The 15,463-nt window shown below is 36.0% G+C and overlaps 1 protein-coding gene across 3 annotated transcripts; it reads right to left on the bottom strand.

Annotated features, from left to right (window-relative positions):
- Nucleotides 1-289: 289 nt before the first annotated feature.
- Nucleotides 290-14,563, bottom strand: depdc7a (DEP domain containing 7, paralog a). Of its 3 annotated transcripts, XM_057348682.1 has the most exons (10): nt 14,469-14,563; nt 13,444-13,747; nt 9,011-9,437; nt 7,570-7,697; nt 6,156-6,348; nt 5,463-5,683; nt 4,352-4,494; nt 2,760-2,885; nt 2,194-2,272; nt 293-1,595 (listed from the first exon to the last, which is right to left on the bottom strand). In XM_057348682.1, exons 3-10 carry the CDS (start codon nt 9,427-9,429, stop codon nt 1,381-1,383), a joined length of 1,524 nt encoding a protein of 507 aa, XP_057204665.1. In that variant the 5' UTR covers nt 9,430-9,437; nt 13,444-13,747; nt 14,469-14,563; the 3' UTR covers nt 293-1,380. The 3 variants fall into 3 exon arrangements, with proteins under 3 accessions (XP_057204666.1, XP_057204664.1, XP_057204665.1); XM_057348683.1 differs by lacking the exons at nt 13,444-13,747; nt 14,469-14,563 and adding an exon at nt 12,003-13,027 and having other exon boundaries at nt 290-1,595; nt 5,463-5,633; nt 6,166-6,348; XM_057348681.1 differs by lacking the exons at nt 13,444-13,747; nt 14,469-14,563 and adding an exon at nt 12,003-13,026 and having other exon boundaries at nt 292-1,595.
- Nucleotides 14,564-15,463: the final 900 nt, after the last annotated feature.

The following is a 15,463-nucleotide window of genomic DNA, read 5'->3' as shown; positions in this document are numbered from 1 at the left end:
ATTTGTTGTAAGACCCCCCTTTGTGTAGAGTGCATCGCTTTGTGCCCCCCAAATAAAAACTTATCATCTTAAACTTCACTTAATTAAAACAAATACATATTCAGTTATACTATGCTGGAACATCAATGTTTTTGGTCGGTGGGGTTATTTTTCTGATGTTTGTGTAAAATCTATGAGAAATTTCTATACTTCATAAATGCCATAAAATCTGTGGCCCCCTGGATCAATCTTGGGCCCCCCCCCCCCCATTTGAGAACCACTTCACTAGGAGCAACCTCAAATTTGGTCATAATTCGTGACGATATTAGTTATTATACAGATAACATACATTTTCTATATTTATGGTCAACATGAAATCTAAATGTAAAATTGTTTTTATTTTAAATTGTGCATGTAAGTTGCCATTTTATTTTTTAACCCCTAACCTTCAACTACTTGCAGGGATCTCTTTCATGATTAAAATCATGTCTGGTATTGCATTAAATGCTCCATAAAATAACAGGTAATATTCTTTAAAAAAAAAAAAAAACAGTAAGAGGCACGACAAAGCAGATCTACGGCGCAACCAAGCGTCATATAATGCTTCCACAAAAGCAGTATAGTCATGACGCCTGTACTGTACATTTGTTTGAAACAAGAAGAATGTGTTCACACCCACATCTTCTCACTCACTGTGGATAAAACTAAAGCCTTCAAAGGGAATAAAGGTGATGGCTTTGGAATGGAACCCATCCTTAATTTCAACATCTATTTGTTAATGCTAATTTACCAATTTATTTCTTTTATAGAATCATTTGTTTGATGTCTGAACCATTAGCAGCATTGATAGTTGATATCCAAAGTCATTGGTTATTTCAGTGCTTTGTTCTGGAGCAGCTGGTGTTGGGGTCACATGTTGAAAACATCAAGGATTTTTAAATCCAGCTCTTGTTCCAACTATTGTTGATGCCACGCATAATTTGCACAGCGATACAGCTGCATTGTTCCCTCGAGTCATTTCTGTAATGCTCATTCCAAACACCAGCCCTGTTACATAACAACACTGAATGCATTCATCTGTGAAAGCATACGTAGGACGTTTGACCCTTTTCTTGCCGGGAAAACAGAATGCACGAAGTATGAAATGACTGACAGTTCCATGGTATAGTGATGATATCAGATAGTAATACTTTGACACCCGGCACTGTAACAAATGATATAGCATTCACCCATCAGTTCATTCAAACACATCAAGCTTTGAGCTTTATAGCACATGAACACACAGGCACATATTTGTCAAATAAAACTGAACAGCTTTTCTTTCTACAAAATATACATATTTACATACAAAATAATCTTTACATATCATACAGTAGTTCCCTGGTATGATGGAAGGTGGTTTCATATACAAGCACTGGATATTCTGTTGCCAAAATATTGCACAAATATTTCAGGATGGCCTTTGTAAAACTGTCCCAGTAGTCTGCGCTTCTCTTTCACAGAAAGTTTAGAGTTCTCGTGAATCGTTTTAAGCAAACTCCAAAGCTCTTCTCTGGTGGTTTTCTGAACTGTTTCTATGTAATCTTTTCCGGTAAGACGCTGACAGTAGGTTGTACCTAAGAAAGGGAAGAGTTTGGAATGAACTTTTTTAGTAAATAAATGGTTTTAGGATGACAAATCTGTGTTTTGTTCAGAGATACAGTTGACAATCACCCACTTTAAACATTCTGAATACAATTTCACAGGAAATGTGTGTTGTGGCGTCCTATGACATAAAAGTAAAGATAAGCATGTACAGTAAGTAACCTGCCATTTTATTTTCAAACAGAGATGGCGACAGAGAGCCAACAGTTATGAATTACAGCTTTAAAGGAGTAATTCACCTGCGGAACACAAAAGAAGATATTTTGAAGAACGTTGGTAACTGAAAACCACTGGTCCCAGTTGACTTGCATTGGTTTTGTGTCCATACAATAGAAGTCAATGGGGATTTTTTTGGTTACCAACATTCTTCAAAATATCTTCTTTTGTGTTTTGCTGAAGAAAGAACCCCACTTGTAAGTCGCTTTGGATAAAAGCGTCCACTAAATGTAAATGTAAATGAAAGAAAGTCATACAGGTTTAAATAGTCAAGAGGGTGAGTAAATTATGACATCATTTTCATTTTGGGGTTCTAGTGAAAACTTAAGTCACTGCAACTTATTGTGTCCTTACCTGTGATGAGATCTGGATCTGTTCCATTAATGATACTGGTCAGTCTGTCACTTACAAGTTTGTGCAATGTGACAGGAATCTATAGAAAAAAAAGAATCACGTTACTCCAAATAGAAAAAAAGAATCACGTTACTCCAAATGAGCCTCATTTTGAGGGTCCTTGCTGTCTGGCACAGAAACTCTAGCTTATACATCATAAATGATCTGAATTATTGACTGGGCAAACTGTTGGCACATTTTCAAAACATATGAAGACCATTAAGAGTGTCTTATGTGTGACTTTATTACAGGGATCTTTGGAATACCTGATTCTGATTGGTCGTGTAATGACGGCTAAACTACATCATTGACGGCTGTCCCAGACAACCAATTTCCTACATCGCTGAGTTTCATGTCTTTAGTATCGTCACGTCGGACTCATACAAGTGGACAATTGTTTCAACTTAAATCCAAATGTCATGGCCATTATAACTAACTTCATGTCAGGGTCATAATCATCTTGTCAGGACTTATTTTGCAATAATAACAAGGGTGAAATCGACTCTGTGTGTTGTGGTTTCTCTTACCTTAAAGAGGTCGAGGTGGTTGTCCATCATGAAAAGAACCAGAAGATCAACTTTCCCTTTGGCTAGTTTAGTCCCGTACACAATAGCGTTGGAGAACGCCCTCTTCACTGCCATTCTGTTCTCTATCTACGAAACAAACAAGCAGCTTGTTAATTGTCTGCACTCATGTAGGAATGCTATTCATGTAGGTGTAAAAACCAGAAAAACACCAGTTTAGGTCACCTATGAATTTTCTTTCGCTAGTTTGACTGTGAAGCTCTTTTTAGTTTCTTAGCTTTTTACAATCAAACTTTTGTGTAGTATGAGCATCCACTGGGTAAAATTACCAGCTGTTTTGGAAGATCTATGGAAAGTTCAGTGTGTCTCACATCATTTTTTCCACAATTTGTAATTTGTAACAAATCTCTCAGTAACAAGTGAAAAGGAACCAAAAAATATATTTTTTAATCGACCTGCTACCCCATAATTTTTCCGTTCTTTTCTTTAAAAGATTTTCCACATATAATGAAAAAACTGTAATTTTACAGAATTTGACTGTTTTTACAGATTTGTATGGATTTTTTAAAAATACGGTCAAAACAAGTAAAATTACAGAAAAAGACCACAAATTTACAAGAAAACGTGTAAAACATGTCATTTTACAGGGAAGGTTTGTTTCTGGCGTCTTAGCTGCTGGATTTTTTTTTTAAATGCAGTCAAAAAACACAAAATTACTGAAGAAGACCACAAATTCAAAAGAAAAAGAGGGAAAACGTGTACTTTTACTGGGGAAAAAAGATAATTTATGGTTTATTCATGGCGCCCCAGCTGCCGGAAAATGTCAATTTTTTACAAGATTTTTTAGTTTATTTTTGAAAATATGGTTAAAAAAACGTAAAATGACAGAAAAGGACCCCATTTAAAAGAAAAACTGGGAAAACGTGATCTTACAGGAAATTTATTTTATGGTTTATTCATGGCAGCCCAGCTGCCGGAAAATGTCTGTTTTTTATAGGATTTTTACAGTTTATTTTTGAAAATAGGGTGAAAAAAAAAACTTAAAATTTGAGAAAAAACACAAATTTAAAAGAAAAACTCGAAAAACGTAATCTTACAGGGAAAAATATATTTTATGGTTCATTTATGGCGCCCCAGCTGCCGGAAAATGTCATTTCTTAACAGATTTTTTTACAGTTTATTTTTGAAAATACGGTCAGAGAACGTAAAATTACAGAAAAACACTGTAAATTTAAAAGAAAAAGTGGGAAAACTATTTTCCAGGAAATAATACTCTTATTTTATGGTTTATTTATGGCACCCCAGTTTCCAGAAAATTTCATTTTTTACAGGATTTTTTTTCAGTGTACAACATCTCTACGCACACTTGATGCAGAGCCACATCATTCAAAGACACCACTAAAGCAGAGTGCTTTCATTTATTTATTGACCATCATACACTGACCGTCCAGAGTCTCCATTACTGGCTTTGCACATTATTGAGCGACATCAACATAAAAATCAGCCAGGAGTTAAATTCATAACAACAATCTTTGACCTGAGATCCCCTATTCAGCTCGGATAATCTTGACTAGTCTTCTCCTAATGATTTTTACCTCTTTGTGTAGTTTGAGTTCTTGCGGGCTGGCGGCGAGAGCCATGAAGCGCAGTAACCTGCGGAGTTCCTCTCTGCTGCGTGAGTCCTGAAGCTTCAAACACAGCTGAAGAGACTCCAGCGCTTGATCACACTTCCCGTTTACTGCACACATGAAAAAATATATGATTTTATGTGAGGATAGACGACAACAGAAGTTAAAGGTGTTTTGAAGTTACTGAAGGCTAAGATTCTTAAAAGATTTAGTGTTTGAATTGAGGGGTCCAGGACCACCTATAAGCATTAAGGGACCCCCCCATAAGTTAAAACTAGAATACTAGAAACATAAAACTATTTTTTGTATTGTGATGACACAAAGCAACATTGTCCATATCACTTTCATAAATTTCAATCCAAATCAGATTTTTGTCTGAAAGAACAAAAGGTTTTAAAAGAATGACAAACATAAAGTTGTAAACAAAAACAGCAAATTTAAAGGTCCAAATAAAAAAACAATTAAAGGTCCAGTGTGTAATTTTTTGGAGTATCTATTGACAGAAATGCAATATAATGTGTATAAAGGCCTTACATAATGAAGCGTTATGTTTTTATTACCTTAGAATGAGCTATTTCTATCTCCATACACTGCCGGTTCCCTTATGGAATTGACCTTGTTTTTTCTACAGTAGCCCAAAACGGACAAACTGCTCTACAGAGCGCGTTTCATAAATATGTTATCTCCTTCAGCAAAGAAGCAAAAACGTGACGACATCTTAGTGCTGTGTCAGCCACCGTAGTGCTTCGAAAGGAAAGATGGAGTGAGACGTTGGTTGCAATTCGCAACCTCACCACTAGATGATGGAACATTTAATACACTGGACCTTTAACTTGTTTATTGTTTAAATTTTTTTGTTTTTTTTCCTTATTGTATAGTTTTGTTCGTTTTTTAAAAACGTTGCACTTTATTGGCACAAAACTAGTCCCATAGAGCACTTATCCCTACTGATAAATGAATGTGTATCTTAAAGCGTCTGCCAAATGTGCAAATATTAAACAAAGTTAAAAGAACAAAACTTAAACCAAAAATATACTTATTTTCAATCAAACTATACTTGTTTTCATTTTTTACTTACCAAGCAGCTCAGACACACCGGAGTGAATGTCAAACACGTGGTTGCTGAGCAGCGGTGGGTATTCAGACTGGCCGTAGTGCTGCACGAGCACCCCGTAGAGAAGCTGCTTGTATTGCGACGTCTCCTCCGCACATTTGGCCAGACCTCTGCTCACATCCACCACCAGCTGATCTGGAAGAAACTCCAGACAATCAACAGCTGCAGACAGCCAGTCATCTGCCCTAAACAGAAAGAATACAATCATTCAGATTGAAGATTTTCATTTTCCTCGCAGATGTTGTGTAATCGATGTGAAACAGTACACGAATGAAATTAAGACAGCGGACTAAAAATAAACAACACTTTGAAGAATGAGGAATAAATGCATGACATGACGAGATAAGATCACAAAGAAGTGTTTCATTCAACAGAAAATGTGGCTTGGAGGAAGAAAGGAGGTTTCGTGACTGGGCGGGGGGAGACCACATGCCCTGCGGGGTAAAGCCTTCAAAAGGAGAAGTATTACATAATGGCCAGATGACCCCTGTCTGGACATTATACATTATGCTGCAGAGCACTCTAAATGTAAAAACATCCGTTTCAAGATTGTATATATGTTTTATATTACCCAATAACTTCTAATTCCTCAAATGTGCTGTTATTTATGATATATTATATTGAGTTATATAGCTGTATACTGTAGCTGTAACATACTGAGCCTCACTGAAGGCCTTTAGGATCTCTCGGTCCAGGTAGCTGCTGGTGTAGAGGAGGTCAGGGTCACTGTCCATGCTGTGGAGGGGTGGGCGAGGACTCTCTCTGCCCTCTAACAGACTCTCCAGAAGAGGAAGTTCAATCAGCTGGAGAAGCCTCAGCACTGTCTGCTGCCTCCATATCTCATCTATCACTGACAGACACAACACAGACATTAGAGTTAAACATCAACACACTTCACTGCTATATTATACTGTATAAGCATTAACCAGATTTTCTTAAGAAAATGTGAAAAAAACATGCTATTCATTAGAATTTTGTTTTAGATATTTATTCATAGAAATTCTTCAACAAAACTGCCAAAAGTATGTGTGCACAGACAATCAATACCGCACCTCTCCTCCAGTGTTGGGTGTCACTAGTTACTAAGTAATTAGTTACTGTAATTTAATTACTTTCCTTTGAAAAAGTAAAGTAAGGGATTACTTTATTTTTCTGTAATTTAATTACAGTTACTTTTAAACTAAATACTTTGTGTAATATTTGTGTGTGCAATAGTGGAATTGACATAAAAATTCCAAGTCTAACTTTAAAATCCGTGCTTTAATGTATAATTCTCACATTTGTGTACTTTAATCAGTTAATAATACTACTTTATGTAGTTTTATATTATTTATTTGCATGAATTAAAAGGGCTGTTTCATGTCTATCCTTGAATCACTTAACTAATAACAGTTGCTATAGCATATAGAAAGTAATTAGTAATAAGTAATTAAATACTTTTTGGAGAGAGTAATTTGTACAGTAATCTAATTACACTATTGAATATGTATTTAGTAACTAGTAATTAATTACTTTTTCAGAGTAACTTACCCAACACTGCTCTCCTCAACAACCCTTACAAAACATAATAAATATTCTAAAAGTTAATTTTATTAAGTTTACATTCAATTCAAACGTAGTATATATTTTATGGAGTAATGCTAATATCAATAAAAAAATTAAGTGTACTACTTCAGTATTTTAGCTTATAGAAACATACTACTTTGAGTACACAATGAGTTTAGTTTTAGTTTACAACTACACTACACTACAACTGAACTTGCAGTAAGTATATATTTGCTTATAGTTTAGTATTTATGATCTATTCTATATATTTTTTTGTTACTACATAAACATGTTAATGTATGTGAACTACTTAATAGGCTCATCAAAAGCGTACAAGCCAAGTATAGAATCCTTCATTCATAGAATACTTCATTCATTTGTAATTTGGAGTATATTACAAAGAACAATTAAAGTACACTGTTAGTATATTTTCTTATTTTTAGCTTAAAAAAGTAGCACACAAAAATAAGCCACAGACTTTGAGCAATAGAAAATGCAAAAAAGTGTAATTCTAGTGAAAACTTACACTCCTGCGATAAGCCCAGATTCATCATCTGTGGTGTGATAGTGTTCATGTTCAGATTTCCTAACACATCCTCCAGGGATTTATCTGTTTTGACAGGTGAGTGGTTTGAATACACAACATCTTCTTTCCTGAAGAAAAACAAAATTGTAATGAGATATTATTCTGTGCATGTTATTGAATATTACTTGTTTTTTATACTGTATGTCTTATATTGTTTCCTGTCTATGAAAACATGCTAAACAAGTTAAATGCATTCACGAAGGAACTACCAAAAAATGACTGTATTACATAACCCACATTAATGTTGACATATCGTGGGGTTTTGAAAATGATTGGCTTTTAATAGCAACTTCCGTCGTTCTTTAGGAATTTCAACTATAAAATCTCAAATGCAAAATAATTCAGAGAAATCCCCATAACATTATTTTTAGTCCTTACACTTTCCACTAAATAATATAGCAACTAATAACAAGTAAATGATTAACTAGTTCTGCAAGGTTGTGCAAAGGTGATCTGCCTTCTGTATTCTGTTTCCATGTACCTTTGTAACCTGTGACATATCTTATTAAATACTGCTTTAAGTACAGCCATCACATGACATTTGCTTTAGGTCAATTTGTAGCCTATAATGATAGTAAAGCTATTCAATACATGAATAGAACAAAACAATCAATTACATCAGGGAAAGGGTTTCAGACGTATATCAGACACAAACTTGATAACTGCAAGTGCATCTGGTCGTTCAAGCCATAGATACCCGCATAGATTCCACATTTTACGGCTTCAGACACATCTTCTTGGAACAGTCAACATTTCAGTTTGGTTTAACTGTAGTTTTATTCATATTTAGAATTTACTTTTGTTTTTATATTTTTAGTTTTCATGTTAATTTGAGTGTAGTTTTTATCAATTTTGTTATGTGCTTTCGTCATTTTATTATTTGGGTAGTTGACAGACTAATATGCAAAATTGTCAGATGAAAAAAAAATCTCTCATATGCTATTTTATATGATAAATATAAATAATACAAAACAAAGCCATATATTAACAGTTTGTTTTCAAAATGTTGCTATGTCTCACCATAGGACACATGTACAATTCATTCGTCAACTACCCATTTACGTATGTTGATATAAGTTGAATGTATTTTTTGTGTCATGTTTAGTTTAGTTTTTATTTATTTTTTTGTAACTTATCTAATGTTATTACTGATGCTATATTTCTAATATACTGTATATTTAAAGTTTTTCATTTGATTTCAATTAACAGAAATGTTTTCATAGTTTTAGTGAACTATTCAAGAAACAGCTGCATCTATGTGCATATGTCTATGCTACAGGACACATATATAAACTTTACTCCTCAGGCTACATCAAACTACACTACTCATCTGACATCTATGTGACAACATCTCTGAATAACTGCTCTGAGATGATGATACCTTTGGTAGGGTGTACTATAGCTGTTCTTCTGAAGCGAGTCAAATCTGCTCTCTATGGTCTCTGAGCTTGATGTGCCGGGGGTCGACCTGTTCAAAAACCTGTACAGACTACAGCTGCTGTCCTCAAACTTGGCTTGCCTCTTTTCCTTCCCAAAAACCTTGGTGTCCACCGCCTCAAACACCCTGGCCTCCATAAGGGCCTGGCAGAGTCGGACGGCTTTGAATCGAGGCACCTCGGCATCTCCGCAGACCTTGCTCTGAATGATATGAGCCAAAACCACATCCACAGCTTCAGAGCCCAAGAAACAATCGTGATAGATCTTCAGATTGTGTCGTCTCCTCTTAACCTCCACCTGCGTCTGAAGGTTGTTGATGATGTTAGTCCAGATGTACGTGGCTCGGAACGGCTTCCCAGCCATCCCGCTGTCTATCAAGAGACGAATTGGACAGATTCATGAATTAAACACTAGGACACAAGAAGACACATTTAGTCATAAATTTGCAAAACGTCATACGCTTATCTAAAATATGTGTTCAAATATAGTGCGTAAAAAGGAATCCCAGGTTTTATGTCATACATCAGTTATGCATATAATGACTCATCATTGGTTCTTGTTTGTCAGATGACACGTCATATTTAACCTAGGGCTGTCAAACGATTAATTGCGATTAATCGCATCTAAAATAAAAGTTTGTGTTTACATAAAATATGTCTGTGTACTGTGCATATTAATTCTGTATTTATAAACACATATACATACATTTATATACATGTATTTAAGAAAAATATGAAAATGAATAAACATTTATACATAATTTAAATTATCGGTAAATATAAATACAAATGAATGTAAATATTTTCTAAATATCTATACATGTATGTGCATGTGTTCATAAATACAAAATTAATATGCACAGTACACAGACATACAGTATGTAAACACAACTTTTATTCTGGATGCGATTAATCACGATTAATCGTCTGACAGCCTTAGTTTAAAGTGGTATCTATCTTCAATATTTGAAGGTTGTGATGGTGGACCATATTATTTTTAGCAAATGACTTAAATTTTGGTCCCTGACACACAGATGAGTCCTGGAATATAGGTCACAAATCATATGGGCCACTTTTATGGTGCTTTTCGCAGCCCCTGGTTACCATTTGTCCAACATTTAGTTAAATAATGTCACAGCGAGAAGACTTTTAATCATAACGGCAACTATAAACTATTTATTATGACATAGAAATGTGCACAAATTCTCATAATTTGCTTAAAGTTTATAACGGATGTCCTGGTTATCAAGCACAGACAAGCCAAACTCTGCGGCTAATCACCAGACGAGGCAGAGAAATGTTTCGTCCTTTCCTGCAAAGACATGTTTTATCGTTCTATGAATGAATGTTCTTTCAAGTTGTCTTGAAAGACTAAACCTAAGATCAGCTTCAACAATTACATACTTCTGGCACAGTCAGTATTGTAACATTGGAGTAAGTCTACAAAAGGAAATTCATACCAGGAGGTTTTTGCTTGCCCATATTTCATTTCAGTTCTTTATCATTATAATCAATGTGTCAGCTGCGAAGCTTGAATTTTCCCATGTTGTGCTCTCACGGGTGTAACGCTGGACTACAGAAGGCTATTAGAGATCCAGGCTTCCAACATAAAGAGCATCCGCAGCCAAAGACAACACCGCACCAGCATTATAAATGACAGTGCAGAGGTTGATCATTTCTTAAGAGCGCCGATTCCTGGAGAATTTTTATGTCCAGACAAAGATGAAGGTCCAAATTACCCGTCAGGGATCAAGGTCTTTCCTAAAAGCCTTACATGGTGACTAATACAAGTACAGAGAGACCCACTCCTCACATACACGCCCAGTTATCAATGGAAGCAATCTGCATTCGGTGGACAACAGTTGGCTGCGGTATAAAAGACTCTCTGCAGAAGGAAAAGCCTGAGAGAGGATACGAGTTTGTTTGGGAAATCTGGGATGTGGTGGAGTTGAAGAGTTGTGTGAAAATCTCTGTACTGACACTCAGCGCCAAATACATGCTCATGGAAATGCAATACTTATTCACTTACAAACAAAACATTCAGCTTCACACTCTGTTCTGCAAGATTTGACTAAACTCAATAGATAACACATTATGAAAAATAATCCAAATCTGATAAACCTGTTGATAAAGTGACTTCCCTGTTATATTCACGCCATGTATCCTATGTTCAATTTGCATATCGCTGTTTGAACAATTGTATTGAAGGATTTGCTGAGTTTCTCTTGTTCACAATTTGATTTGATTTACTGCCCGGCGAAGAAAAAGAAACCTGTACAACACAAAGAAGATATTTTGAAGAATGTTGGTTACCAAACAACTTTGACCCCCATTGACTTCCGTTGTGTGGACACAAAACCACTGAGACATTTCTCAAAATATTTCGAAGCAACACGATGGAGAACCAATTATAGACGAATGTTTATTTCTGGGAGAACTATCCCTTAAAAATAATATTATTTATCATCCAAATATCCATAAGGGAAAACTTCATGTGTCAGTGTCACCATGGAGTGTGTCTCTGGACAGAGAGCATCTCGTGGGATTTCATGTTTGCCCAACATTGCAGCTGTCCTGGTTATCAAGACAAACCACGTTCACCCTGTGGCTACTGTAAATACAAGACAGAGCCTGTTCACATTTTAATAAAACATCTGCCGGCATATCATGAGTCCTAAAAGTTGTAAGAGCTCTTTACTTTTTGTATCAGAAATACAACAGCGCTACAATTATTACCATGTTTCTCCTAAGTCCATAAAAACCTTTTTCCGCAGATAGTATGCACTTACTTCCATCCCTACATCTTCTAGTGAACACAGAAATGTTTAAAAACGGAGCATCTGTAGCATTCAAAATGCAAATAGCCTACATGAACCAACCAAACCGTAAAAATACTACACGAAATAAAATAGCATTTTAAACGCAAAAAAATCTTACCGGGGGGTCTGTGCATGCGGTGTCTGTAGTTAAAGTCAAAAGTATGTAGTGTTCAAGTTAAACATCTCATGTAATCGCGTGCTGTGCAGTAAATCTTCCCACTCGCGAGCGCTCTGTGCGCACTGCATCTGCACGAGCGCACAGCAGCAGCAGCCCGCGCGCTCTCACACCCTCACATGACGTCAGAGGGCAGTCGACAGATCATTAGCATCAAAGATTGCGTTCACAATGGAGCACTTGGCGAAATTTGCGTCTCAATCGCCATTGAATGTAAATAATCGAGTCATGCGATTACAACGTTGTTTTGGTTCTCACCTGATCTGTGTTGTGCTTTCTTTACATATAGGCCTATTTAGAGAGGAAAACCCCTTATAGGCCTACTGGGAAACCTTATAGCTTAATATAGTAGCCTATTTTGTAGTTTTGCCTTTGGGTTGTCAGTTGATGTTGTGGTCTTTTGCTCTTGTTTCCCGGTAGCTACAGTATCTCCTGAACAAAAGCTGGTGCTTATCAATAACACGCTTATCAAACAATTAAAACGAAATTTGTTCTGAACTGGTTGAACAGGAAGAACGCCGCTGACCAATGATCAAAGCTCTCCTGGTGTGGGGTTTAAAGGACATCAGTTTCTGAGAATATCCACTCGAAGCACATACTACTTACGGGTTTCAGGGAATGTAGCGTGACGTGGATTTGTCTTACTTGGAAATATTAACAGACCGAGTCCAACGAGGCTTGCGAAAGCTAATTTAATGCAAAATGCATATACTGCGTCACCCTCTGCTTATTGTAAATAAACTAGACAAGACATTCAAGACATTCCCGTTGTCTGCTTCATGTCATACTGTCATCATCGCCAATGGCATTAAAATAAAATATTTTATGTGTCAGTTTTGGGGATAACAGAAATACGTTGTAAGGAAACAGTTTGGGGGAGGGATGGGATCTGTTTAAAGCTCTCTGGTTTCTCAACATGATGCATTTGTCACAGACTCCAGGACAAGAGATTGTAAGGGGAATTTGCCTCTCAATGCTAGACTTCACACTCTTTAGGGGGTCTCATTCATTCCTCTTTCTCAAGTCATTAGGCCTTTTACTGTCCCTCTAGCCAACGCTTTTGCATTCCAATACACAAAACCACCAACCTAGTGTAAATGGAATGTATATATCTATGAGTCACCGATTATTTATAAACACTGATAAAAAGTTTATCGTGTGTGTTTATTCTTAAACACAACATCCATGTGAATAATAAAATCGATTTATTATTCCTATTTATTATCATTAAAATAAACTTTAGTTTTAGCCAAATATTGTATTCAATTTCTTTTTATTTATTCAAAAAACCCTTCCATCTGTATCCTTCACGTGACGTTTGATCATTACCTGAAGGCGTGATGGTACTACGTTTTTAGCTTAAATAAGATTTATCTTCACTTACCTGGTCAGGACCACAGGAGCAGTTTAATAAAAATCCCCTCATGTGAAAAGCAAATGATCAGAGTTCTTCGTAAAAGTTACGCTTCCAACCACACACACACAAAAAAGAAAAAACACGCATGTGTCACAAGAACCGGTTCTGCTGCTTCTGCGTCACACTGTGTCACAGCTTCTTTCTGTCTTCGTCATCAACACATTCCAGCAGCTCAGCTCATGCTGCAGAACCCGTCGGCAAGGTCAGTGTATCTGACTCTGTTGTTCCGGTTTTCTTATCTGTGTCTTTATCTACCAGCCTTCATGGGAAACTGTGAGGTGTGATAAAGCATTGCATGTGAATGGGACAATTAATGATGACTGGCTCATGATTCGCTCTGTGATGTTTATCAACATGCTTAACACAACACAATATAGGTAGGCATGAAATGTTTTCAAGAATGTGTGAGTAAAGATTATTAAGACATATTTTGTGTCATACAAACACACAGTTTATGCAATTACGAAAAGTGCTCATTTTATTTGATTTTATTTGCATTGTAGCGATAACATTTTCTTTACATGACAGTAAGCTTACATTGTTCTGAAACAATGCATCTGGTCGAATTATTTTGCTTCTTGTAATTTTATTTTATTGTAATATAGAAATGAATATTTCACTTTTGACCCAATTGTATTTTATTTTAATATAGAAATGAATATTCTGCTTTTGACCGAATTAAAAGATTTTCTTTTCTTTGGAATGTAGTGACAAGATTTTGCTTGCATTACAGTCAACTTGCATTGTTCTAAAAATGCACAATGCATCCTAATGGTCTCAAAATTATTATTATTATTTTTGCTTCTTGCAATTTTATTTTAACACAAAAATGAACATTTATTTCATTTCAGTTTAGTGATAAGACTTTGTTTACATTACAGTAAACCTACATTGTTGTGAAAATACACAATGCATCCATACAGTAATGGTCTCAAAATTCTTTGTTTAGGTTGAAATATTACAATTAAAAAAAAATACTTTGTGAGATTCACCTGAGTATCTTAAGTTTGCAAAGAGTTAAATCCAGGCTTGATAAGATCTCATCTTGTTGTAAACGAAGTTGGCTCTTGAAGTTCCTGTCTGCTGTCAAGTGTCTCCTGAAGGGTTGGTGTGGTTTTTTTTGTATCAATTGCCCATCAATTGTCCCCATAAACAAATTCCTGTCTCAGTGAAACCAGAACATTAAGTTGAGCATCATGAAAGAATCCTCTCATCTCTTCTCCCACACACCCCAACACATCATGTTCCTCTCAATATTCATGTCTGTCAGCTGTGGGTCAGACGCTTGCGCCTGGACAAACATCCAGTTCTCCTAGCAATACGCACACTGGAATTTTCTAACGCCCATCGCTAGATTGAATTGTACAGTGGGCTCCTTCAACAGGGACAGTGTGCGGACATTGTTTTCAGACCATAGAGATGTTCGATTTTTTTGCAACAATCATATTTTATTCAACAGTCCGCTGACCCTGGAGTCACACAGTCGTAGCTGCATGACTAAATAGTTTCCATGAGACATTTGCAGGACAATATCAGAGATATTGGATTGAAAATGTAAATAGGGAATGTATGCAACGTTACATAAATGCATTTGACATTTTTATCCAAACTGGCAACTTATTCAGAATCTGGCAACATCAGTGAACAGTTTGGGTTTTGTCTGTGTATAAGAAGTGCAGAGTACTAAAGACGTCACACAATATGACTTTATGTTTAATGTCCAAGCACCAGAGTGATTCTTATTACAGAATACAGTCTAATGAAAACAATACAGCATGATGGATTTGGTAACTTAGCAACTTAATGTCAAGCTGTGAGTATTTGATTTTTAAAAGTTTAGTTTTATTTGCCTCCTGTTATCTAGCACACGCCTGTTTGGCTGACGTCATAAACCCTGTGGTGATGTTTGTCTGACTGATAACAATGAAATCTGAAGTGGACTGAAATGTTCAGAGAAAACACAAAGCGTGTGGTTTTGAAAGAAGTA

The sequence above is a fragment of the Triplophysa rosa genome, linkage group LG12, assembly GCF_024868665.1.
Source record: "Triplophysa rosa linkage group LG12, Trosa_1v2, whole genome shotgun sequence".
Taxonomy (NCBI): Eukaryota; Metazoa; Chordata; class Actinopteri; order Cypriniformes; family Nemacheilidae; genus Triplophysa; species Triplophysa rosa.
This window is presented reverse-complemented; position numbering and strand designations above follow the sequence as displayed.

Bases quoted from the DNA above. Each gene is read 5' to 3' on its own strand.
- depdc7a (XM_057348681.1), bottom strand. The intron at 2,273-2,759 runs GTAAGAGAAACC...TTTTTTCTATAG, and splicing joins ACCACCTCGACCTCTTTAAG to ATTCCTGTCACATTGCACAA. The intron at 1,596-2,193 runs GTAAGGACACAA...TCCCTTTCTTAG, and splicing joins AGATCCAGATCTCATCACAG to GTACAACCTACTGTCAGCGT.